At 41.9% G+C, this 26,955-nt stretch overlaps 1 protein-coding gene across 5 annotated transcripts in view; it reads left to right on the top strand.

Moving 5' to 3' along the window:
* UNC80 (unc-80 homolog, NALCN channel complex subunit) overlaps positions 1 to 26,955 on the top strand; it is a 121,856-nt gene that overhangs the window by 16,172 nt on the left and 78,729 nt on the right. For 2 of the 5 annotated variants that reach the window (XM_015634467.3, XM_033516037.1), the window contains exons 8-22: positions 2,724 to 2,985; positions 7,455 to 7,589; positions 8,212 to 8,434; positions 9,333 to 9,473; positions 9,897 to 10,165; positions 10,796 to 11,155; positions 11,911 to 12,057; positions 13,891 to 14,038; positions 15,426 to 15,574; positions 18,146 to 18,312; positions 18,998 to 19,099; positions 21,084 to 21,292; positions 21,828 to 21,934; positions 22,398 to 22,497; positions 26,640 to 26,812. In XM_015634467.3, coding sequence (XP_015489953.1) covers positions 2,724 to 2,985; positions 7,455 to 7,589; positions 8,212 to 8,434; positions 9,333 to 9,473; positions 9,897 to 10,165; positions 10,796 to 11,155; positions 11,911 to 12,057; positions 13,891 to 14,038; positions 15,426 to 15,574; positions 18,146 to 18,312; positions 18,998 to 19,099; positions 21,084 to 21,292; positions 21,828 to 21,934; positions 22,398 to 22,497; positions 26,640 to 26,812 — 2,692 coding nt within the window. Of the gene's footprint in view, positions 1 to 2,723; positions 2,986 to 7,454; positions 7,590 to 8,211; positions 8,435 to 9,332; positions 9,474 to 9,896; positions 10,166 to 10,795; positions 11,156 to 11,910; positions 12,058 to 13,890; positions 14,039 to 15,425; positions 15,575 to 18,145; positions 18,313 to 18,997; positions 19,100 to 21,083; positions 21,299 to 21,827; positions 21,935 to 22,397; positions 22,558 to 26,639; positions 26,813 to 26,955 lie in introns of all 5 variants that reach the window. The other 3 variants (XM_033516036.1, XM_015634470.3, XM_015634469.3) reach the window with 3 other exon arrangements.

Here is a 26,955-nt window from a genome sequence, read left to right as displayed (position 1 = left end):
GGACAGCTCTGATCTCTCAGATGGGAACTCAGGGCATCCTTTCACTGATGCAAAGGAAAGAGCTATTTGTTGAGGCTCTCATACTATCAGGAAGCTTCCCTTGGGATTTTTTATCAAGCCTGTTGTCAGTTCTGGATCTGTATTTAATTTGCATTAATGTGAGCCAGTAAAACTGAAGGTGGGGACAGAGCTGCCTTTCTGTGTGTGAACACTGCTGCTCAGAGAGTGCACAGCTGTAAAAAAAATAAGCAGCCTCTTAAGAAGACAGAATCAGGTGATCAATTTGTCAAGCAGGGTCTGGTGGTTGCCATGGGGATGAAGCTTCAGACAGGCTTTGAAGAGAGCATCATTATGCCTCCTCATTTGCAGAACTCATTGATGAGTTAAAACTGTACAGGGAGCTTTGGTTACCAAGCAACAGATAACTGTGGAACAAATGTTGTTTACTCTGCTTACCAACAGCCAAAGTATTCCTTTGTCCTTGGCCAAGGGTTGAAAGAAGGCTGCATTTCCACTTTCCCTGCAGTCACAGGCAACCATGAGCTGATTATACAAGCACTAGATTTTCTTCTAAATGAACTACAGAGTTTATTTTCTGGTTCTTCAGAAACTGTTGAAACAAATTGCTTGTTGTGATCCTGGCAAAGTGTTGCTCAGTGTGATTCTCTGTGTAGAGATGATACAGTTTAATCCTGAGGCAGATAAACCACAGCCCTTTACCCAGCTGCTACATTGAACAGGCTGCTGGGGAAATAGACTTTGCAGGAGGGACTTTATTTATGAATATTTCATAAGGAGAACATGCCTTGCTCCAGCCTGTGTCATGCCTCAGGTTTGCCAGTGCAACAGATAGGAGTGCACAGACCAGGGAGCAGAAAAAAAGAACCTCTCACAACTGCTACTGGCATGATGTGTTTTATTTCCTTTGGTGGGGTACTTTGAGTATACTTCTGGGTTTTTGCAGGCTAAATCTATGTGATACAACCTAAACTTTGACAAAACCACCCTTCATGTCAGGTTTATGGGGAAAATGTTACAGCACATTCGTTTCATTCATTTCATTCATAAACATTTCACGTTGTTTCCTTTCCTAACTCAGTTTTTCAGGTTTTTGTAACAGCTCATTTCAAAGTTGTCAAGCTTGCAGCCTTTCTAGCTGGAATACAGCACTAGGGGAGAAACTTTGAATCTGTGTATTTTGGATAGTGTGGCACATGCTGACATAGACTGGTCTGCAGTCCCCAGGTGCCTCCAGCATGGCCTTGTGGTGCTGGCAGCAAACCAGCTCCTGCAAGTTTGAGCTCTAGATCCATGTGTTGATCCAAGCCCAGCCTTCCACCCCTGTTTCCACACCTGTAAGATGGTGCAGGGTTCATGTGATTCCAACTGGTGTCACTGTTCAGTGCACACTTCTTCCTCATTTGCCAGTTCTTGGAGGCACAGGGCAGAGATCCAGCAAAGCACTCAGAGGTCCCACTGGTCAGTAGTGCTGCTCCTCCCTAAGGCTTTTCTGGACTGTGGCCTTGGACCCATCTCTTCAGAAAGTGGTGGTACCTAGCTGGATATGAGGATGACCTGCCTACACTGTTTGCCTGCTGTTTTGCAGGGCTGATAATAAAAAATGGCTTCTAGCAAAAACCGAAAGACCAGCTCAATGTTCTTGTGATGCTTCTCAAATGCCTGAGAATATAGTGCATGAAAGAACTCTTCATTTTTATAGAATCCCAAAATCCTAGAAATAATCAGGTCACAGAGGTGTGTTTCTGATATAGAGTGGAAACATTCAAAATGTGTATTCAGCAGACAAAAAAAAAAAGAATTTCACACCTTCTCTTACCATGTGATTCTCATTCCTGTGAGTCCCTTTCACTTGCTTCTTTTCTGACAGATTGTCTCCTGACAGATTGTCTCCTGACAGCTAGTGGCTGTCCAGAGGGTAGATCAGGCCAGTTCTACTCTGCTGTGAGAAAAGTTGTTTGAAAGATTAGGAATAAAAATTTTGGGGCATTTTACTGTAACAAAGATTGGCTATGAATGACATAAAAATCTGAAACTTTGAAATCTGAACTTTCTAGATTCCCATTTTTGAAGCTCACTACAGATGTCTTGCTTTTGTGTGCACTAATTTCTCCAATACTTAGGAAACTCCATATTAAAATCCATCAGGAAATTAATAGGGCAAGAAAATTACAGTGAGGGCTTAAAAGGGTGCTTTTCTCTAGAACACCTCAGCAAAGAATGCCCATAATAGTAACTTTCATTTATATAATAAATATAAATTTATTATATAAATAAAATTTAACTGGATAATATAATCAATTTAACTAGCTTAAAAGGCTAACTAACTTAGCTGCCCTGCCTACTTTTTCTTGAGTAAGGCCTGATATGTGCAAATGAAAACCATTCCTAAATATGTATTACTAGTGTCAGGACATCAGATGCTCATTTGTTTCCTGATGAACAAATTATTCAGTTAGCACAGGTACTGGAGGTTTATCTTCAGATCACAGTTTGAGAAAGCACCCCTTATCCAAGAAAACTCTTTACAGCATGTACTGGAGTCCTCTGGGGATCTGAATGCTGAATATTCAGTTACGCGTCTTCAATAATGCTTTCCTCAGTTTCCTTAGTCCCAAAGAGTCAGTTCTTCATGCAGAGAGCCGAGGATTTAAAGGAATGAGGAACCTGATGACTAACATTTCTACTCCTGCTTTTTGGAGCAGGGTGTCCTTGGTGATTCCACCGTGCCAGAAGTCTCGCTACGCCACGTACTTCGACGTGGCCGTGCTGCGCTGCTTGCTGCAGCCCCACTGGTCTGAGGAAGGCACACAGTGGTCCCTGATGTACTACCTGCAGAGGCTGAGGCACATGCTGCAGGAAAAACCAGAGAAGCCTCCCGAGCCTGAGATCACCCCTTTGCCAAGGCCTCGCAGCAGCTCCATGGTGGCTGCTGCTCCCTCTCTGGTGAACACCCACAAAACCCAGGTAAGCAGCTGCCAGCAGTGAGGAAAGAACTGCTCCTGTGGTGGTGCTGGGAGGGGTTTGCTGAACAGGCAGTGATAGGCACAGCTTTGGTACTGGCTTACTTGCATAGAGGTCAGATACTTGCATTGATTCAGAAAGAGACCCTGAGAATCATGAGTGTTCTGAAGGCAGAATCTGATGCAGAGGGTCAGAGCTGGTGACTGCTGAAAGCTGGAGCTTTGATTTGGGATAATTAATGTGGGGTGATCTGGGATAACACTGGTTTTTAATGTGAGAATGTACTAATGCAGTTGCCACAAGAAATGGTTACCAATGCCTTTGCATTACAGTGTTATGGTCAGGACCCACTGGGCTTCTCTGGTGTACTCCCTCAAATGGAGAAACTCAAAAGTTGGAGTTCCCTCAAAAGAAACTGTGTTTAGTACAGGACTGCACACTCCAGACAAACACTTGTGTTAAAATACTGAATTAGGCTTGGTAAACAGTGGCAAAAGCTCTCCATGTTGTTACTTCTGCTGCTGTTATTACATAATTTTTATATTTGCCAAAATAATCTCTGTAGAGAAACTGCCCTAATAGGTGACAAATCTTTCTCCCTGTTTGCTGGACAATGACCCCTGTGCTCCTGACCATGGTGCAGTAAAGATCTTTGTGTTTGAGCTTAAATATTTTTTTATTTAGTGTTGCTCACTTGTTCCAGGGATAAAAAGGGAATGTTGTTGCAGTTTCAGTTATCTCCTTGTGGATTTGTTTTACTTTTATGTTGTGCCCTCTTCTCCTGTCATGTGGGCTTTTAGCAGCAAATGCTGATTTACTTGGTTGATGGAACCTCCTAGCAAAATTTAGCAGAGATTCTATTTTTGCCTTCTGATTTTATGACACACTCGAATAAAAGACCTGTTCATTTTGCTATCAAATATTTTTTTTTTAATTGGAAATCTCAGAACTCTTGGTGTTTTTCCTAAAATTGCTGCTTTCAGGACTCTGACAGATTTTGACTGGAAGGAAGGTGAAATATCTTTAGCCCAGTAGACCCCAGATGTTCAAAATCTAGAAGACAAACATAAACAACATGAATATTACTACTGTTGGTTTTAGATCTCAGGATCTGTACATATTTTTACCATTACTATGAGAGCTGGTGGTTACTTGTGGTTCTAAGGACTCAGCAGCAGCAGTATTGTTTAAATTGTATTACACTTTAGTGTAATTTCTATAACATGTTTCATCCCTGTAAAATCTTGACATAACTGCACTAAGGCCAGTGATAAGAATTACTATTCAATCTTTATCTACCTGTGTGTGGAGAAATCTACCTGTGCTGTGTGCATACAAAAAACCCTCCTTAACATCATCACCTGGAGGGAAAACTGAAATACATTGCTGCTGATGTGTTTCACTATTTCCATGCATGTTCTGTCCCTTTGCTCTTGCTTGTTTTGCATATTAGCAAGTTTGGCTCCCAGTGCAGCAGGGAGTGCAGTCAGTGTTTTACAGAGGCAGTATGGATGAGGTTGTCTCACATGGGCACTGGCTGCACTAGTGTTGCCCTGGTTCTTCCCTTCATGCTGTAAAAACACTTCCTTTCACACACTTGGCTATGTCTTGCTTTTCTAGGCTGTTTTGCTTGCAGAAGACTGCTTTGCAGAAGATTCCATTGCACTTCTCTAGGATTTTTTTGTTAATTCCATTTGGCAAATCCACTGGATACTTGGTAGCTGATAATGTGAGGACTCTCCAAGGCTGAGTTTGATTGCTTTTGGTAACCTCTGTGTCAGCCCAGTGTAATTTTGCCATACTTCACCTAAACAGAATCCCGTTCCAGGGTTCCAGTTTGTTAAGCAGAACAGCTGTGATGGAGGAAGTGAAAGGGTCTTCCAGGCAGCAAAACTTTCAACTCATGCCCCCCTTCTTTACAATTTTGAGGACTGAAACCTGTGCAACACACAGGAGCAGCTGGGCTCTGGTTCATCTCAGCCAACTGTAGGAACTTTACTGCTATTCTTACATTAGGTCTCATCAAACAAGGCATTCTGCTAGCTCAGAGCAGAGAGTGCCACCTCACAAAGGTTAGGATTTTTTCTTTCTTAACACAAGGGGTTGTACTCTGAGCCCTCACAAGCTCACCTGACACAGGGTTATGCTTAAAGTCCGATTTTTCTGTCTAGATCTGAAATTCCTAACATAGTGCCATCATTTATACTCAAAGGTTGATCAATAACTTCTCAAAAACATTGGTACAGTGTTTCAGCAGGGTAGATATAAAGTGGCAGGCAAAAACTGAGTAAAGAAAACCACATCTGCCTGCAAACCACATCAAGGAGCAGTAGATTTTTGTGGCAGACCAACATCGTTTCTATTGTTCTGCAGTTTATCAGGATAACTGGTAAACTGATGATCCTGCACCTCCCTGAGCCTCAGCAAAACTCTCACACTTGCTGTTGGATCTGTGTGTGTAAAATCACATCTCAGATATAAGGTTGGGCTAAAGCAGCAGGGATTGAGAGGGCATGAGGAATATCCTCCCTGTATTGCCTAGTAAGCTGTGTAGCAAAGTAAGAAAAGTCTCAGTGCAGCGTCCTGGCACTCCTTGTTGGAAAAGGGGGATGGATGGGGTGTGAATAAAATGAATATATTCTGCCTCTGAAAAGTGACTTTGGTGTGAACATGCTTCAGACCGGGCTACACGTGATAAAGGAAACATGTATGGCACTTGTGTGCAGTGAATTCACTGTTAGGGCAGGTGCAGGACATGGAAACTTCACACATTCACAAGCTGTTACAGCCTTGCACTTCCTTTGTAGAAGAGAGAAACAAAACTTAATCATAGCACCAATGCAGCTGTAGTGCTAAACCACCTACTAAAACACCACTTCAGTAACCCACAGACAATGATACTTAATCCAAAAATAAATCCATACCATGCTTTACAGCCAGAAGAGGCCAGAGAGCTATAAAAGCTAAGAAAAAAGCTATATGGAGTATTTGCTGGCCTCAATGTTGAGGGTGGCTAGGGTTGAATCCTGGTTTACTGTGTACTGGATTTTATGTGTGACTCTTTCTCTGAATCTTTAGTCATCTATGCAAAGTGGTTGATAAACTGTACTACAAACAGTGATGAAGAGGAGCCTTGCTGCTGTGTGTCTCCTACATTCTTGTGCTGATAAAATTAAGAGGATTCAAGGGTAGTCTTTGATTAGTCTGATAATCTCTGAAAAATGTGTGATCCCCAGTATTGGGTACTGCAAACATTAACTGGTGTTAGGCTTCAGCTACAAAGACATTCACAGGGTTCTGCTGGACCTTTTTGGGCATAAAACTGCACACTTGTGCACTGCAGAAGCTGGCTGGCTATCTTTACTGCAATTTGCAGTCTGGCTAGGCAGAATCTAAACCTGTCACAGCGGTCACTTTGTCTATCCCTGACACATGGCGATCTCTGCACTGAAAGCAAAAAGGTGTTTTAACATGACCCACTTTTTCAGCAGAATATTTCTGGTGGGACAGCAAAGAAAAAGCACATTCCATTGGAAACAAGCTGATATCTAGGCAGAAGAAAATCACCCTGAGGGAATTCGGTTGGGTCAGCCGCACAAACATCTCATGGGAGATTGGCATTAGATCTTTATTGAGAGCAGATGGCTGGAAGCTGAGTTTGTGCCAATTTTCTTTGCAGCAGGCAGGGATAGCATGTGTTGTTTGATGCAGAGGTGAGTTGAAAAAGCTCTGCTGGACCTGGAGTGAGTGAGCCTCATGGTTTTTGTTGTTGTGGTAGACTGTGATATAGGAAAGGGGAAGTTTCATATGAAAAATGATGGAAGGGGCAGCCTGTTACTACAAGCAAAGGATATTTGCTAATTTAGAAGTCTTAGATTTCCTTGGTGAGTAAATAAATTTTCTGAAAACAAAGTTTCTTGAAGGGACAGTGCTGCTTATTGCAGTTTAGTTCCAAAATATGTATTTAAATGTGTATGTTATTAAGGCCATAGATCTTAAATGAAATGCTTTGCAAAGAGTAGCCATTATGATTGGTCATCAACATAAACCAAGACCTCAAAGACATAACAAAAATAATAATAATAATTATAAAAATATATAATAATAATAATTAATAATAATAATTTTTAAAAAGTAACAAAGTAGTTACTCAGAGTCATACCTGGGATCAGAATCAAACATGTTCTTCCATGCCACCAGACCAGGCTGACAGCAATGCCTGAGGCTTTCCACAGTGTGCTGTACTTTTTTAGCTTTGGTGACTGAAAGGTTAGACAAAGTAAATAATTCTGGATCTTTCTAAATTTTGTTTGTTCATTTATTTTTCTTTAAATGTGTAAACTTTTTTGTGTAATGAGTTGGAGGTCTTTTTCCTCTACAGTGCTCCTATGACAGTTCTAGGAAGTTGCTCCTTTTTTAAAGCTGATTATCCTCTATTTCTCCTTGTGCTTGTCTTCTTTTGGGAGCTGCAGGATCTTACAATAAAATGTAATGAGGAAGAAAAATCACTAAGCACGGAGGCATTTTCCAAGGTTTCACTGACCAACTTGCGTAGACCAGCAGTTCCAGATCTCTCCACAGACCTGGGCATGAACATCTTCAAAAAGGTGAGTGAAAGAAAACTGCTCTTTAATTTACCTATGCTTCAGCACCTCAGAGTCTTCCTTAGTAGCTGCTGAAGGTCTGCTCGTATGATATATTCACAAGGTCTGCTTGAAATATATTATTTTTATGCCATGTGTGAGAGTATCTTCCCTTTTCATTGGAATTGATTCTGTATGTTATTACATTGGTTTTTATATGCACATCCCAAACATAATACTGAAGTCTTTATTCAAGTAATTGTCCTGATGAAACTGCATGAGAGGAGGCTACTCAAACAGTGCTGAGTTTTAAGAGTCAGTGCTCACTGTACTTCCAGGTGATTCAGTGAGTTCTTCTGACTTTTTTTTACCTCATCTTAGCTCTGGGTTTCCATCCATTCTGTGCTCAAGGTCAAAGAATATCATAAAATTATCCAAGGGCATCCATCCCAGCCTAGGGGAAAGACTGAAATCCTTCAAACGCTCACAGGACCCCAGCATGCAATTAGATTCTGCGGTGGGAAATGGCCAAGATAAAATGCTCAGAGTAGAAAGCTACACTTGGGAAATAGATCTGTGTTACCTTATTCCCTCAAGTGGTTGTTTTCCATGCCTCAAAGCTTCTTCACTGCTCCTCTTCCTGCAGTTTAAGAGCCGCAAAGAGGACCGGGAGCGTGAGCGCAAAGGGTCAATCCCATTCCACCACGCCGGGAAGAAGCGGCAGCGACGGATGGGGGTTCCCTTCCTCCTCCACGAGGATCACTTGGATGTCTCCCCCACTCGCAGCACTTTCTCCTTTGGCAGCTTCTCTGGAATTGGGGAGGACCGGCGTGGCATGGAGAGAGGAGGATGGCAAACCACCATATTAGGTGAGGTATTGCTGTCTCTGCCCTGCGTTTTGTGTCATTCCTCTTATGAACATTCACAGAACAACAGGGGCTGTTTCTTCATCCAGTCCTTTTGTCACCCTGTGTCCTTGGTTCTGTTTGCAGCATTACACACCTGTTGGTTCCTGCTCACAGCAGACCTTGAATGACTTATGCTTCAGTTCACTAATTGTAGATACTGTGGGAACCTGTAGTGATCTCTGTTCCACCTGAATACACTTCCCTGTGTGGTAGCAAGCATTGCACAAGTGCAGCTTCAAATAGATTCCAAGAATGTTTGCATTCTCTTCTTTAAAAGAGAAATCTTTGGAGAGGCAGCAGTATCATTAGTGTGACAATTATTAACAGCAGTGTCATTAGAATCATTAAAAATGTCATTAATATGCCAAAAAGTTCTATTCACAGTTATCCTGGAGTGCATATTGGATACAATATAAATAGAATATTTTCTCAGTGAAGCTTATACTGTCTTGATATTGCAGAGGTACAGTGAACCAAAAAATTCGCTACTTCAAGATTCTAAGTTAACTAACCAGTATTTTTTTGTATTCTTGAAGGATTTCCTTTGCCTTAGCACTCCTCACCCTAATATACTTATTTTTAGGGGCAAGAAGAGAAGGAACTAAATTCCTGTAACATGCCCCAAAGGGTGGAATCATACAGAGAGTTTGGGCCATTTGGTATCTATGGCATTGAACCTGCTTGAGGGATTCCACCATAATATTATTAATATTCCACCATAATATTCGGTTCTGCCTCGCAGCGTGCCGAAAAGCCTTGATTTTTACAGGCTCCAATCCTTTGATTTTTAACCTCAGCTGCTGTGGCCAGCCACCCCTTGGGCAACTGAACAGAATCTCCATTTCTTTCATGGCCCTAGGAAAGTTCACCCGGAGAGGGAGCTCTGACACAGCGACGGAGATGGAGGGACTGAGCGCCAGGCACTCGCACTCCCATCACACGCTGGTCTCTGAACTGCCAGACCCCTCAAACAGCCACGGGGACAACACAGTCAAAGAAGGTAAATTCAGGACAGATGTTCCACTGAAATATCAACCCCAAAAAAGTGGAAGGGAGTGTTACTGTTTCTATGTGTATGTGACTAATTGATTTTTTTTCCTTTTTTGATTCTCTGTCTCTTGAGGGGTTCAGACTGTTCATGTTTATCTGGTGCAGTTGTTAAAAAAATTGGTGGCCATCAGCAGGGAGAATGCATGGTTTGGGGTTTTCTTGCCTTAGCACAACACAAAAGTGTGAACAGAAACTTGTTATTGCCATCTTTAATGGTTTCACGGGGAATGTTGTGGTATTTAACGCCTCTATGCAGTAAATAGCTGCTGGATTTTGCTGGAAATTGCTGCTGGATTTTGCTGGAAATTGCTCAATCCTCCATTCCATAACTACAGAGTTAGGAATTTACAGGCAGCTGTTTTCCTCCCTGCAGTGCGGTCCCAGATCTCCACCATCACTGTGGCAACCTTCAACACCACCCTGGCCTCGTTCAACGTGGGATACGCTGATTTCTTCAGCGAGCACATGAGGAAGCTCTGCAACCAGGTGCCCATCCCTGAGATGCCCCACGAGCCACTTGCATGTGCCAACCTCCCCCGCAGCCTGACGGACTCCTGCATCAATTACAGCTGCTTGGAGGACACGGATCACATTGATGGAACCAACAGCTTTGTCCACAAGAATGGCATGCTGGATCTCTCGGTAATTGGCGAGGAATGAGGAAAGCCAGGTCCCTCTTCTGTCAATATAGCTGTACCATTGAGAGCAGGGGTTTGATGGGCTTTTCCTCCACCTCTTTATATGACTTCTCTCAGCAGTATATAAAGGTCAGTCAGATACATTTGTGCATATCCTAAAAGTCTCCTCTGAGACACTGCAACTCCTGTTACTCCTTGCAAGGAGCGCATGTGCATGTGGAATGCACACATCAAATCTGAAGTGGTATTACATAATGGCTGTGTTCCTGGGGCATGCACCAAATTCCCTATAAAATAGTATAATACTGAGTAGCACCTTTCTTCTAGCACCTTAAACCTCACTTTTTCTGCTTTCCCCTTAATGATTTGCCAGCTCTTGGTGCACTGTAGCAGTGTTCTCAGGCTCACAGATGTTATCTCATGGTTTCCTTTTCAGCCTGACAGTGCTCAGCCTTGTGGATTCCTGTCTGACATCTAGATTGTAGGCTTTTGGTGTTTAGGGTTGTGCATTATTTGTTCAGAATTTGTACTGTGCCCACTGTAACGAGTTTCTGGAACCTAAAATTTCCAGGCACTAAGTATTACTTGGAGGGAAAGTAATTCTGGCTTTAAATAGGATGTTTGAATCTCTCAGGTGGTCCTGAAGGCTGTTTACTTGGTTCTGAACCACGACATCAGTTCCCGGATTTGTGATGTGGCACTGAACATCGTGGAGTGCTTACTGCAGCTTGGCGTGGTGCCCTGCGTGGAGAAAGTTCGGAGGAAGAGCGACAACAAAGAAAATGAGGCCCCTGAAAAGAGACCAAGTGAAGGATCCTTCCAGCTTAAAGGGGCTGCTTCTGGTTCAGCTTGTGGCTTTGGGCCACCTCCAATTAGTGGAGCTGGAGATGGAGAAGAAGAAGGAGGTGGTGGAGGCGGTGGGGGTGGCGGAGGTGATGGAGGTGGTGGAGGAGGAGGAGGGCCATATGAGAAGAATGACAAAAAACAAGAAAAGGTTTGTCTTGCTTCTCTCTTCGTACAATTCCAAATGTACTGTAATGTCTGTTAAGACTGAGCATGCATGTGAATGCAGCTGCCCTTCTGTCTTGCTCTGGTGCTCACTTGGGATTCTGCTGAGGAAACATGATTAGCAATTCAAGCACTGTAACTACTCCAGAGAAGCAGCTGCCAAAAATGGAGTTTGTGAGCCTGGCATGGACATTTTCAATATCTTGACAAAGTGTTTGAAGCCCTTGATCACAATGTTGTTTTTTTTTCAGGTTTATTATTCATAACTTGTAAAGGAAAAATGGAACCCAGTGTGTGCACACTGTTTCTTTTATTTGATTACTAGAAGTCATACATTTTTCAGTATTGCTATGAGAATTGGACAAGAGATGCTATATTGCTGACCTCTGAAGTTGCAATTTATAGTAGTGTAATATCTAAGATGTTTTTAAAAGATGCTTGGCTTTCTACTCAGCCAAGCCAACTCTGTTTTTCAGGGATAATTTTTTGAAGTAAGTTCTGAATGGTATGCATAGCAGCGTGTAGGGACTTCACATTTATAGCATAACTTTTTAATGGGAGCTCTAAGGGGTCTGGTCTCTGAACTTGAAAAATAATTGGAGTGAACACTTCAAGAACAGCAACTCAGTAATGGAGTGCCTGAGATGAGAAATGGAAAGCAGTTTGTCAGAAGTAAAATGCTAACAAAATGCCAGTGGTTGTGCCAGGGTTACACACCGTCTTTCCCTCTGTGACCCTCAGGATGAAGGCCCATCTGTCAGCACCCATAGGCTGGCACTCACAATGCTGATCAAAATTGTCAAGTCCTTGGGCTGTGCCTATGGTTGTGGAGAAGGACACCGAGGGCTCTCTGGAGATCGCCTGAGACTCCAGGTATTCCGGGAGAATGTAAGAGAATTAAAGCTCATTAAAGTGTCCCCCCCTTGTCGACATCAGCTGCTGAGATCGCTGCCTGCCCTCTCTGTAGCTTTCCCTGTATTGACAGTAAATGTGTTGCTTTTTCCCCAGCTCACAGGCTGTGTTGCAGCCCAGCTGTTAGCAGATTTTCAGCTGTAGTGTTGCCTTCCAGTCCCTGGGCTTTCTAAGAGCACATCTGGGGCCCAGGGTGCTTCTGACCCCCGCAGTGGATGGGTTGGGACGATACACGGGAGAAAATCCCATGTGTGAGCTGGTGTTAGCAATTTTTCCCAGGACAGTACCCCAAGAATATGCTATTTACAAGAGGTGCAGCTATCTTGGGGTGCCTATATAAATCCAGAAGTCTAAGGTGTAAGTATTCTATCCTAAGGGTGATTAGGATTGATTGCTGCTGGGCTGCTCCATCAGCTCCTGGTAGTTGGAGTGCACTGTATTTGACCTGTACTTGTTCTGCTGTTCTGCAAGGAAGTAAAAGGCTCACTCTTGCCCTTTTGAAGGATATGGTAGGTCATCACTGCTGATTCCTAACATTTTCTAATTTTTAACTGAGTTCTGCCCCAGTTAAGGCATTGGAAAGGGCCCAGAATGTAGCCCAGACATCAGCTTTAATCCAGAAGAGTTTGAGATTGGTCCAACTCCTGTTTAAATGGGGGATTTTCAAAGGCCTTCTCAGTGCATGCCTCCTCCTCACCTTGTGTGCTTGTAGAAGGGAGCATTTTTCATGACTATAATGAGAATTTACTAATCCCACGGGATGCCTGTGAACCAGATTCTTCTCCATGGCTTTAGTTAGCTTGAGCCATGCCAACAGAGCTATAATTAGGTTCTGGGCTCTGAGATTGATTTCTCAGAGATGGAAATGCTGCTCTGTATCCTTGCAGCGTTCTTGTGTTAGCTAGATTTCCAGGTACTGCAGGAGTGCACACAGCTGGACAGGATGGGGTGAGAGAGTCCCAGTGGTAACACTAGAAAGGTTCTGCATAGAGCGCTGGTTGAGCAGGTACCATATTCATCACAATTTCTGTTGGAGCTGAGCCAGCAAAGCATTTAGACCCATGCATAACATGAAGTATAAATGAGTATGTCTCTTGGAACCAAGGTTCTTATCAGGCCCATTGAACTGAGGAAAATAATTTCCTACATGTGTAAGTCTGCTGCATTTTCTGTGTGTTTGTCTGGCCAAACTGCTTTGCATGCATCATTTGTGTTGACTGCGTGGACAATCATGTCTGAGTTTACTGGAAAATTAAGCACCCTATTGTAGATAACAGCAGAGTTCATGTTTCCTATAGAGATGATATTTTAGATTCTTTTAACTCCAGGCTGCATGGGGTCCCAGTAGGATGGGTAGTTTTGTGATAAGAAGTTGACAATTTTAAGTAAAAAGTCAGTGATTCGTATGATGTAAGTTGGTCATTGGGTATAGGTGCATTCAATAGGTTGGGTCTGAGCTGGAGGGTGAAAATCAGATGCCTAAGGCTAAAAACCTGTTCCACCAAGGCACTGAGCATTGACAGAGTTGGTACATTCCCAGTTCATTTACATCCAGTGAGAATTTCCTTTGGGGTTGGACAGGGGAAAAGAGAACTTGAGATACAGCTGGTAGTGGCTTTATCACCACCTCAAAGAGCGGGGCACTCTCTTTTGTGTTGAAATTCTTGTTGGCTCCAGAGGTGAACCTGTCTTGTTATGGGACCATTCAGAGACAGCAGAGCACTAGCTAAGTGCAAAATTACCTTGCTCTTGCTAGCAAAACTCGAACATGTACTTTGATGTGATATGATTTGATGGACGCTGTTGTAGGCCCAGAACTGCCTCACGAAACTGTACAAACTGGATAAGATGCAATTCCGGCAGACGGTGAGAGATTATGTGAACAAGGATTCTCTCAATAATGTGGTGGATTTCCTGCATGCTTTACTAGGATTCTGCATGGAGCCAGTCACTGATAGTAAGTATACCTGACATCAGAACCTGTCACTTGTGTATTCTTAAACTGTGCCATCAGAAAGAAGCCACATTCTTGTCCTTTACAAGCTACAAAATGTGATTTTCTGCTCTCAGAATATATAAACTGTATCCTTAGCCAGTGGGGGTCAAGGGAGTTGGACCACTTTGGATTTGACCACCCAGTGATCTTGCCCTGAGATCTCAGAGCACACACAGCACCTGAAATTGAAGGGCTCCCTTTGATTCATCCTATCTCCTGTCTGTGGCTCTTCACAGAAGAGATTTTCTTTAAATGATACCTCAGGCAGGAAGTTTTCTGCTTCATGACACGACAAGGAACCAGGTGGAATGGCCTGTTTAACACATGGTTTATTCTGAATGGAGATATAATTGAGCTTTAAAACCCTCTGTGGTGTCTCAGATGAGGGAGTAAGCAGCAAGAAAGGCTTGAATGAACAAGAATATGGACACACAGATGGATGTGCCTGCAGTTACAAATGTGCATGCATGTGTGCATATAGGGAAGTTTGAGGATTTTTTTAAATTAGGAAAATTATATTATAATATGTGCTATATTATATTATATTAAATCAAACATTTATGCTTGGTCACTGCATGAAACAACAGTTAAGAATGACTGTTTACAGAGGAGGAATAGCTCCTCTGAAACATTGGGGGAATCTGACTAATTAATTAAAATTAATCAAAATTAATTAAAAACAGTCTTTGATGCCAGAAATTTCAGAGATGGCATCAAAGAACGTTACATAGCCATCTTTCATGAAGAAGATTCCCTAAGTATTCATCAATTATTGATGGGCTTATTCTTTGGAGCATGGCAGCTCATGCAGCTCTTGCAAGTCTTTTCTCTCATCTCAGGAAACTGGGATGGTTTTTAAATTCATGTGAATGTGTAATTATTTTCTGAGTCTTTCTGAAAGCTTGGTGTCCTTGTGTACTTTCCAAGAAAAGCATTCCCACAGTTCAAAAGATTTTCATTTCATGGGTGTTGTCACTTTGCTGCTTAATCAAACATCTCTTATCCCTTAGAATGGTAACTAGAAAAGCTGGAGTTATTGTTCAAATTTTAAGCCTTATTTTGCACTTCTCTAAATGAGAGATGTGGATTAAACAAAGCTAGAATTGTCCTGATATTTTCAATCCTTTTTCATAATACAGCTATTTCTGGGAAACTTTCATGCTTATCATTTACTTTACCCTTTGCTTCTGCTATATTTCTGTGGGGTGGGATTGTGAGAACTGAGCACAGGATATTAGGTGGGGATGTGTCCTTGTCTCACGTACCATAATCCCTTTACATCTGTCTTTAAACTCTCTCTTTTGAGCTGCTCCCAACAAGATGGCTTGCTTATACTTGAATTTTACAGATAAGGCTGGATTTGGGAATAACTTCAGCACAGTGGACAACAAGTCTACAGCCCAAAGTGTAGAAGGTATTATTGTGAGTGCCATGTTCAAGTCACTGATCACTCGCTGTGCATCCACTACACATGAGCTCCACAGCCCAGAAAACCTGGTAAGCACTTGATGCCACATTAACAAACTTACTTTTTTCACTTGGGTGTCATGAGTGAGACTTTGCAGTGAACAATTCATTCAGTTTAGCCAAATCCATGTAGCAAATGATGATCCATGTAGCCTATAAAAATTATACAAATGTGCTGTCCTGTTGCATGTCTGGCTTGGAACCTGGGGTCGCAGACAGGAAAAAAGCTGGGCAGTCTGAAAGAAAATTTCTTCTCTGTCCAAGCAGCTTCTGTGGTGCTCCAAGTGAATAAGTAGCACAGTGTGGAAGGATTAATGAGCAAGAAGAGCCACGAATTCTGGTTTGTATCAGCAATAGCGTGGCCATCAGGTCCAGGGCAGTGATTGTCTCCCTGTACTGGGTACTGGTGAAGCTGCATCTCAGAATCTGGGGACTGTTCTGGGCCACTCACTAAAGAAGGACACTGGAGTGCTACAGCATGTCCAGAGAAGGAAAATGGGGCTGGGAAAGGATCTGGAGCACATGTCTTATGAGGAGCAGCTGAGGAAAACAGGCTTGCTTAGCCTGGAGAAAAGGAGGTTCACGGGGGGGACCTTGCACTCTACAACTTCCTGACAGGAGTTAGCAGCAAGGTGTGGGTCAGTCTCTTGTCCCAGGTAAAAGTGACAGGACAAAAGGAATTGGTCTCAGGATGCATCAGAGGAGGTTTACATTAGATATTAGGAAAAATTTCTTCACTGAAAAGGGAGGTCAGGTATTAGAACAGGCTGCTCAGGGGAGTGGTGAAATCACTGTCCCTGAAGGGATTTAAAAGATATGTGAACATGGAAACAGGGACATGTTTTTTTGGTGGACTTGACAGTGCTGTGTTAAAGGTTGGATTCAAGGATGTTAGCAGTCATTTCCAATCTCAGTTACTGATTCATTTTATTAAATCAGTTATGATTCTAGGGCCATAGCTGCCACGAATCAACCTTCAGCAAAGTCAAAGGCAGTTCACTTGGTTAACCACATGGCACATGGGTGCCAGACTTTGTGAATTACTGAACAGCAACTGAATAGATCTTCCCAAGGCTTAGACAAACATTCAATTTACTGAACACGTGGAGGAAAGGAAGGTGTTGCTTTTTGCTATGCACATTCTGTCTTCCCAGAGCAGTCAGTGGACTGGACGACATGAGTGCTCTCCCTCCAAACTGGTGTACTCGAGCAGCTAGGCTCAGGCCACCTGCTTTATCATCAGGAATCAGGAGTTTTGATGGAAACAAGCAAAAAATATTCTTGTATTCGTGAATCCTTACAGCAGAGGTGTAGAGACACCCGAGTCCAGCTAAAGGGGCTGTACTGCTCTGTGAGGTGAGGGGAGTAGGAGATGGAAAACCACACTAACACCTTAAACCAAAGGTCCAAATCCTCTAGTTCTTATGGATATTCCTCCTTTGGAATGTTCAATCAAAGTTATGTTTCTCATAAGAGTTTGTTTGTTAGCATACAGAAAAATATGCCCCATTATTTGACCTAGATTAGGAGCACCAAGTGTAAATTTTTCTTGTAAATTGTGTATCTTTCTAGACTCTATTTTAGTGTGTAAGGTGAAACTTATCCCTAAGGGTAAAAATGTTATTTGTGCCTGTATGGAGAATACAGCATGTAGAGCATGTGTGCAGATTTGCTGTTGTTTTGTCATTCTTTAAAGTCAAGCTTGTGGTCAATATCTTACTTTTTGAAAAAGCCTTAATCAGGATACAGGTGAAATTATAAGCTTGTTGGGGTTTTTTTTTTTTTTTGTTATTGTTTGTTTGGGGGTTTTTTGTTTGGTTTGGTTTTGGTTTTTTCTTTGTTTTGTTTTGTTTTTTGTGGGTTTTTTGTTTGTTTTTGGTGGTTTGTTTTGTTTTTTAATGTTGTTTTTGTTTTGTTTTATTTGTTTTGTTTTGTTTTCCTTTGCTCCTTGCTAGGAATTTTCAGAATAATTCAAGGTCTTCCAAGAAAGCTCACAGATCAAAAACCAAGCCCTGTAAAACTGTTCCCTCCATCCCCTTACCCTCAGATATAGAGGTGATTTGCACATCACAGATGTGTATGAATGTTCAGAACTAAAATGGGCTTTGAGTACAGAAGGTAGGCTGGGGAATGAGTGAGTCATTCCTCTCTCTTCATATGATGTGAAGCTCTAAAATAATGAAAAATAAAAAATCCCAAGACACCCACTGGTTTTGAAAAAAATGTGCAGTTGTTTGCACTCTGCATCCTCTCATGTGCATCTGAGATATTTCATGCCTTTTAAGTTTGTGGTCTTGATGAGTGGTATAAAACAAACTTTAAGTCCTCATTTCACAGGACTGTTAGTCTCTGATACCTCTCCATCTGCTGTATCCCACTGCAGATCATGTTCCATAATAACACTCCTCCCTGTCTGCTTCTTCTGAGTTCACTATGAGTTTCCAGCCAAAAACCACAAACCACATACCTGAAGAGCAGATCACACAACAGCCAGAGGAGAAGTAATGGCCTGGTGAAGTGCCTCAGGAAGTGTTGACTCTCAGTGTTTCCTTAGGAACTGCAGACTGAATTTGTTCTTTTTCATGGTGTCTTGCTACTCAGGGCTTGTACTGTGATATCCGACAGCTGGTCCAGTTCATCAAGGAGGCCCATGGGAATGTATTTCGGAGAGTGGCACTCAGTGCCCTCCTGGACAGTGCTGAAAAGTTAATACCAGGAAAAAAGACAGAGGAAGCAGAGCAAGACCCAAAACCTTCTGGCAGCAAAAGGTGGGTGTCAGGAGGGAGAAGGTAAATGACTGACTTGCATATGACTCCATGACTATCTGTGCTGAACACAAATGTAGGAAGTCCAAGGGATTGTTTTGTCTTTATAGCATGTCAGTTCTTGATGTTCAGACTTGTGCTGTGGCAGCAGCCTCCTTTAAAATGTAATGATCTGAGACTGCAACAAATTTACAGAGAAAAGCATTGGCTGCCTCATATAAGAGGCATAAGAGAACAGTGCCATGGAAACACAGGGACAAGGAAAGGTTAAAAGAACTAAGAATCAGAACACTCTGTGGATGTACTTCTTAATATGCATCACATCCTTTGGGATGTGTACCTATTTTTCTGACAGGTAAACCCTGGTATGTAAAACAAGTCCCAGAAGAAATCTAATACTGACATGCTTCTTTACCAAAAAGAAATTTCCTCTGGTGCTTTGATGAATTTGTCATATTAAATTGTTGGGAAGAAGTATTAAGAAAGTTGAAGAAGTCCTGAAAACCTTGGCTTTGCTGCTAAGAGCTGATGCCTTTTTTGGGAATAATATGTACATAGAGACAGTAAATTGCTAACGAGAGGGTACATCTCCAAAGCTACTTTGCAGGTTTCACTATTCAGTTCTGTGTGATGACCATGAGATGGGCCACCCATTTCCTTTGGCTGATGATTTATCTTGTGTGTACAGATCTGAGGCAGGAAGTGTCATCATTGACAAAGGGCAGGCCTCAGCTGCCCCTGATGAATGCCGGAGTTACGTCTCCAGCCGCCCAATGCAAACTCCAGAGCAGTAAGTAAATACTGAATTGTTCAATGTGTTAGTGCCAGCAGCTTCCTTCTGGGGTTAGCACAAATAACAGGGACAGGATAGCAGACTTGGCTGTTTGGGTGGTACAACAAGCTGTTGAGTGTCCACACAAGAGCTACTGCAAACAACCAGGTAATGCTTGTTTTCAGTGCTGCCATCCTGATTTTGACAGGGAAACAGCAGAGATGTTCAAATGACAGTGCAGTAGATTTGTCAGTGGTGTACCATACTGCCATAGCAGTGAATAGCATGTTAATTCCTCAGAGAATTAACCACAACTGTTCTCCAAGCTTTCTTTGTGCTCTTGGGCAATGATTTTATTAATTTTCTACTTCCAAGTTGTTGCTAAGGGTGATTAATGCTTCAGTGAGAGCCAGCCCATTCTTACCTGCCTTGGGCACATAGTCTTTGAAGAGAGCTGTAGTTCCCTTTTCAGCACAGGGAATCAACCTGCTGTTGGCATTGTACAACTGAAATCTATGTACAAAGAAATTTTGCCATTTACAATTAATTAAACTTAAACAATACTCTCAAGAGTTTTAGAAAATTCAACAAATGGCCATCGGTCCCTCAGTAATTTTGGGCAAGTCATTTAACTCCTCTGAATACATGTCTGTCTTGTTAAAGAGCTTTGAGATGCACTGCATGAAGACATTGCTTCTACAAGGGCCCAGAGCTCTACATCACATATTCTCCTGCCTTATCTGAGCCCACAAAGTCTCACTGTGTCTGAGACAGCAAGGATAACAAAGGCTTTTACTGCTCTGGAGAATTCAGGCAAGTTCATCCTCTCTGAGCCCTGCTATAGGCATGGGACATCTCAAGAATATAGTAAAAAATGTTGTCCCAATTCCAGTACTTAATGAGCAGGTTCACAAATGGCTGTCATGATGTCCTAAAGCTTTCTGGTACAAATGCTTGTAGAAATTACTAATGTGGTCTTATAAACATAGTTCATTTTGACATAAAGAAAGTGGTTTACTTTCATATGTAGAAACTAAAAATTGGAGTGACCTATTCAATGGATGTCATGAATGGAGAGGAGAGCTTAAACAAGTCCTGCCTTTGACTCATTTTTCTGGCAGTAACTCTTTTTAGGGGTGACCTGTACTCCAGATTGCTCTCACTTCTCAGGTTCTTAATAATGGCCAATTAAGCCTATTACATGAATCATTTATTTAATAGACACAATTTTAACTGTCTAACTAAGTAAGTTTAGTTACCACACAGGATAAACAAAAGAAACACTACTAGGAGATTAACAATTCAGTGCACTATAATAACAAGGTACCTATATTACAGCTAGAGAAGAAATAGTATAGATTAGGATTCAGTGTATCTTACCATCCAGTTTCAGATGGGGCATACAGAAAAAAATCTTTTGCTCTCAGTTTCTGGAGAAGTAACCATGAAAATGCATCCAAGCTTGGGGAGGGAGCCCTACACATTTCCAGCGAGTGTGTATGTGACTTCTGCTCCCATGAAAATTTGTGTAGCTTTTGTAGTTGTAAAGTATCTCTCAGTTAATGATTCCTCACTTATCTCTTTACATCTCATTCTCAAGGTCAGGGATGTTCATTGTCAGCTGGGGCTCTCACCTCTTTGGCACCAGAGATAACTCCCTTTCAGGCATCTCTCTGGTCTGGGTTATCTCACCCAGCTGGACAGAGCAGATAAGCTTTCTGTGGTAGAGGAGGGGATGATGACAATGTTCTGCCACAGTGGACAAGTGCCTAAGGGTAGAAAAGATGGTTTTTCTGTGTCTTGAACAATATCGAGTGTGTTGTCAAGCTTATGCCTCACTAAGAACAATATATTTGGAGTTCAAAATGAAACAGCCTCAAGTAACAGAGAGGTTGGGGGGGGGCTGCAGAAAGGAGCTCTCATTTCCCTGAGCATCCAAACTTCAGTTTGAAAACACAGTTTTGAGATACACGGTTCATGCTCTGCACACTTTCTGTTCCAGCGATGAGCAAATCCAAGGGGCCAATCTGGGACGCAAGGACTTCTGGAGGAAGATGTTTAAGTCACAGAGTGCAGCAAGTGATACCAGTAGCCAGTCTGAGCAGGACACATCCGAGTGCACCACGGCTCACTCCGGAACCACCACAGACAGGCGCTCCCGCTCTCGCTCCCGACGGATTTCCCTTCGAAAGAAACTCAAACTTCCCATAGGTAAATGTATGTCTCTTTCTCTTCTCTATACATATTGCATGTGCAGAGAAATTCAGCTAGACATAGCTGTCTTAAGGAATGCTGCAACACAGTTCCTTTTTGCCCATGTATTCTCTCAAAAGAAGATGTGATTTGCTGCTCCTCTCCATTTTACAGATGTGGAACTGAGGCAAAGGAAAATGTAAGCAATTTGCCAATGATACCAAGGGATATTTTGGTCAAAATAGATTATTGAAACTTTTCCCCCCAAAGTATTAGGCTAGTACTGTAATCTCACAGGCACTGTTCCTGTCTGTAGAAGAGAGATATTCCAAATTAACATTTGTTAGACAGGGAATATATCCATTCCAGTTCCCAGGACCTGGCCTTGCCTGCCAGTTAATACATGTTTCATGAAAATGTTACCTTATGCTTTTCTCCCATTTTCCCACGCCTTAGTGTGGCCACTGTGGAGAAATATACTGCAATTGCTAAGAAATAGAAATAATTCTAGAAATAATTTTTAATTTGTACTGAGTGGATTGTTCTGCAACAGGGAATTGGCTGAAGCGCTCCTCCCTCTCTGGCCTGGCTGATGGAGTGGAAGATCTCCTTGATATCAGCTCTGTGGACCGTCTCTCCTTCATCAGGCAGAGCTCCAAGGTAAATGTGTCAGGCTGCATTGCAGGGAGCTTGAAAAGGCAGGGTCTGGCTGGTTTCAGCTGCATGTTTTTACTCAGTATGGACTTTGCAGATAACAAGAAGTCTCCAGAGTAAAGCCATGGGAATTTGACACCGAACTTTTGTAACTCATGGTGAAGACTAGGTTAAACTTACGCTGTACTGGTCAGTCTGCCCTGGTGCACTGAGAGGAAGTGCAGGCTCTGCCAACACACTCCAGCTTTAATTTTTGGCCACACTTCTCCTTCCTTCTTTGTCCTTTCACAGCCTGTCAAGAAAGATCAATCCTTTAAGCAGAAAGCTTAAAAGATGAAGTGCTTCAGTGCATGTAGATCTGTGCAGACGCAGTTGTGTCACTGTGGTGACCCTGCAGATGTTTGTGCCTGACCACTGAGGCCAAGTCCAGCTGTGGCACAGGCTGAGCAGCCCCTCTGTCCCTGCACAGGTGAAGTTTACCAGCGCAGTGAAGCTGTCTGAAGGAGGGGGGCCGGGAGGAGGCCTGGACAACGGGCGGGATGAAGAGGAGAATTTCTTCAAGCGTCTTGGTAAATGGCGCACCTGCCGAAGACACCCATCCAAGCTTCATCACACAGAAGAAAAAGATGGTTAGAAATCAGGGTTCTCGTCTCCTTTTTTATTTTCTTTTCTTTTTTAATCATTTTAAAAATATATTTCTTTCTGTATTTTACCCCTTTCCCTCCCCTTTTTTTTTTCCCCTGCTTTCACCATGGTTTTTGTCTCCATCGTAGACTTCTCTGATTTTTTAGTCTTTGTAACTGTTTTCTTTCCCTTCCTTCTTTCTTTTATTTTGATTTAGAAAAAAAGCTCTGGTAATTTTTTTTTCCAAAAAAAAATCAGACTATCCAAATAAAATCTACAATACAACATTTGGGCTTTTAAAATCAAATTAAATTTGGTCAATACACTTGAAAAACAATGCTTGTTTCAAAGCACTTATTCAGTTCAAAATCAGGTGTGTAAATCTTCTGTTGTCCAATACAACAATTCCATCAGTTTTTTTGTTTAGTTTTGTTTTTTCAATTTGTAACTATTTGACAGTTTTATCAAATATCAGCACAGAAATGGAAAACCCTACACAAACCTTTTTGTAATTATCTCTTTTCTTCTGTGTTTGCATGTCTAGTCTCTGCATACCATTCGTTAGGGATGCTGTTCCTTTTTCTTAGCACACAACATAATAATGAAAACACTCCTTTTCTTTTCCACAGAAGTGTATTTAATTGTTATGTACATTCAAAGTCAGCAATGTCTGAAAAGTGCCTTTATGAATAATACAAGATGATGGTATAATCTGTTTTAAAATGTCATGCAGTCATTGACATGCTCATGTCATCAGCTCAAAGCACATCCTTCTTGTCAGGGAGATAACCTTGTATCTTGAAGCTCTGTTATTTTTTTTTAAGACAATGCATCCAGATTCCCAAAAATGCACAAAAAGGAGTCAATTTTATTTTTTAGCATGCTTTCTATAGTTTTACAATATGCTACATTTTCTGGCATTACGTTCGGTTTTTTTCTGGCATTACACTTGGACATTGCATTGTGTGCATTTTGCCATCACCTGTCCCAGGCCTGAAGTGTAATGCATGGAAGGCATTTTTAAGGCAAGTGATACTTGCAAAATATGAGCATTTTTTGTCACTGTAAACTGGTCTTTGTCTGCCACTGGTGCATGGTGGTGCTTTTCAGTTAGCTCCTAGATAAGAGGTATTGTTCCTTTGTGAGAATGCATCAGCTCAGCAGCTTGTTGTAGTCTGGTAGCATTCCCCAGGGATGGAAGGAATTAGTTTCTTCATCCACTGCTTTGTGCTGAAGTAGGTATGAAATTCTTCCACCATGTTTCCTCCCAGCTCTCACTGGTTAAAAACAGCTGAGGGGCAGTGAGAACTTCTCAGACTGTCTCAGCTTTTTTTGTGAGATAAACTTCATATTTTGTTGCAGAAAACAATTGTTTTTTTCCTCCTGCTAATACAAGAGTAATAAAAGTTTATAAGGCAAAGTGTGATTTTAAGGGAGTCACTGTACCCACAAGGATCTCTGATACTCAATGAAAGACAAGAAACTTCAGTAAAAATAGTTGTGTCTGCCCTGTGTGTGTCTGTGCTTGCACATGCACGGCAACATCAGTGTGAGGCCACTTCATGGTGGGACAGTTTATAGCCCAGCAGAACAACAGCAATACACTGAGCCTTCAGATATCCAGTGCTTCTCTGTCTTCCATACAGATAATCAATTTTTTTGTGCTTAACGAGGGGAGAATAAAAAGCCTTTTAATGGTGGATGAGCGTACTGTTAAATCCTTCAAGATCTGACCCAAAAGCAGTGTATTGGAATCTCTGCCTTTTCATTTTTGTTATTCACAGTGTTATGCTATCATTTTGCTCATGTTTCTCTCCATATAGTGTTTCCTCTTGTGTTTTTGGGTTTTTTAAACAGTAGACCAAATTTAAGAGGAAATGGATAAGGGAGAAATAAATTGCATTAAACATTATAAAATGTAGAATAATTTGTGACATCATTTACGAACTGTAATCTTCATCATGATTTATCATGTAGACCACTGGAAATTCTGTGTTACATATGTATTTAAGCATACATATATGTGTGTGTATCTGTATGTGTGCATATGTATACATATATATGTATATATACATACATATTTACATATTCATGTGTAAAAATATTTATTTTAATGATCTTTTTACCTATGCCAAGAGCAAAGCACATAGACATGAGCATTTGCATGAGAGCCATGCCTTTGGGCACTTACTGAAGATGCTGTGACCACAGAAGTTGGTGGCTCAAGCTCAAGCTGGCTCTGAAGGGTGAGCTCATGGTCACAGAGGGAGTGACTGTGGGGCAGGAGCTTCTGTGTCCTCCTCTGTTAGGAAGTGGTCTCTGCTCTTTGGGGGAGATCTTCTGCAGGCCTGAGACATGAATTAGGTCAGTGAGGGCTGCCCTGATCACAGCAAGGCCACTCCAGAATGAGCATAGCAAGGGACAGTCACCAGCTGCCTCTGAAGAATTGTCTTGTAAAGCTTCCACAAAATTTGAGCTATGCCACTGAGCTCAGATGGACAAAAGCTCTGCTAGCTCTTTATGGTGTGGGTTAGGGACATGCCTTAGGCAAATTTCTGTTCTTTATCTCACACAGGCTTAAGAGGGGCCTGAATAGGAAACATTTGTTTGTACCTCAAATGACTTAGTGTTATGACAGTCATAGCAGGAAGGCTCAGATAGATGTAAAAGCTATAAGGAAACAGATATAAAAGCTATAAGGAAACAGAAGGACTTGGAAGGATGCTTGTGGCTACTCGCATCTGTAAGTGTTCTACTTGTTCCTTCTGCTTTGTTTGATCCATTTAAACAAAACATTTTCCCAACACAGGAATTTTTTGTTTGCTGGTAACGAGGTACATCTTCACTGGAGAGAAAAAAAGACAAGGAATGTGTAAAGAAGTCTCTTGAAATTTGATATACTTCTGTCATCAAGGGAAAAGTGAAGATCTACATTGTCATTTTCTGTTGTGACTTGTTTTGTGGTGCATAAATGCTTCCCAAGCAATTCTAGGGAGTGCACACCCAAAAGAACTTTGAGTTCCAGCCATTCTTCTTTCCTGAAGTAGTAAAAAAGTCCTGTAGAGCTGATGTTTTTACTCTTGTCTTTCAAATAATCTATGTTTAAAACCAATTTTGAATTCTCCACTCAGTGTTCTCTTCTTCAGTGCTTTATCCTTCTGTGTTCTGTGAACTTTTGTACTTTCAGATGTAAACAGGGACAGTAATGTGGGTAAAGACAAAAAGCCCAGAAACTGACTATGCTTTTTTTGGCCAAACACTTTGGCCTTGAAACAGCTTTCCTTATTTCTAATCTCTGTCTTTCTACCATTCTCTCAACTCTGGCTACCAACTGCATAATGATCTTCTGCACTAGAAGTGCTAATTTGGACTTTTTAGTGCTAAGTTGATTGATGATGTGAACTCTATACACAGAGTTTCAATTGTCCATGGAGTGGGATGCCATCTTCATTTTAGAATGGAACTTTTTTCCATCCAAACATGTAGAAAGACCTTTCAAGGGAGAGAGGCTGGAATGATGAGAATCTAGGAGTTGAGGCCAGTCTCACTTTACTCTTGTGGTAATTGCAGATGTATGCCTGAAAAAAGGACAGTGCTTGATTCCCACATACACATTCATTACTGGTTTTTCTGTCCTAGTGGATGATACATGACTAAATTGATTCATGAGAAGTAAGGGTTAGGCATGCTGCACTTTAAAGTAAACTTAAAGGTGACAGAGAAGTAAGGTAGGAGATTATTAAGGAAGAAAAGTCTGTAAGCAAGGTATCTGTGTTAAAGAGGTGGGGAGGAAAAACAACATCCTAATTCATCTGTGTTGGGGTAGGTCCTTGGCTTCCACACTGGGTATGGTGGAAATACTATGGGAAGATATGCCAGAATCTGACTAGTTGTCTATCTGTTTCATGGAAGTCACGAGTATTGTAAAAATAAACCTGTTATCTTCAAGATAACACAAGGAGAGAAAGGGATTTGCACTAAGACTGTGCTCATGGAGATTTTTGTTCCCCATTTTTTACTGGTGAGAGACTGTGTCCCCTTCTCTCTACCCCTCCCTGCATCCCCTCTGTATTCTCTACCTTTTTAGGTTGCCATAGCTTTGATGATCACTTGACCTCCAAACAAGAAGGAGGAAAATCCAAGAATGTTGTGAACCTGGGAGCCATCCGCCAAGGCATGAAGCGCTTTCAGTTTCTGCTCAACTGCTGTGAGCCAGGCACCATCCCTGATGCCTCCATTCTGGCAGCAGCTCTAGATCTTGTAAGTCATTCTTGGTCTGTTGATACCTGCTGAGAGCATGTGCATTTGTGGTGGTCCACCATCATTCTAACGCTCCTCACGCCCCACACAAAGAATGGAAAGCATCACAGCAATGCCAGCTGCTGGTGGTGGTGTTAGCTGGA

Source organism: Parus major, chromosome 7 (assembly GCF_001522545.3).
Source record: "Parus major isolate Abel chromosome 7, Parus_major1.1, whole genome shotgun sequence".
Lineage (NCBI taxonomy): Eukaryota > Metazoa > Chordata > Aves > Passeriformes > Paridae > Parus > Parus major.
Note: the sequence above shows the minus strand (reverse complement) of the source record. Positions and strands in the feature narration are given on the sequence as shown.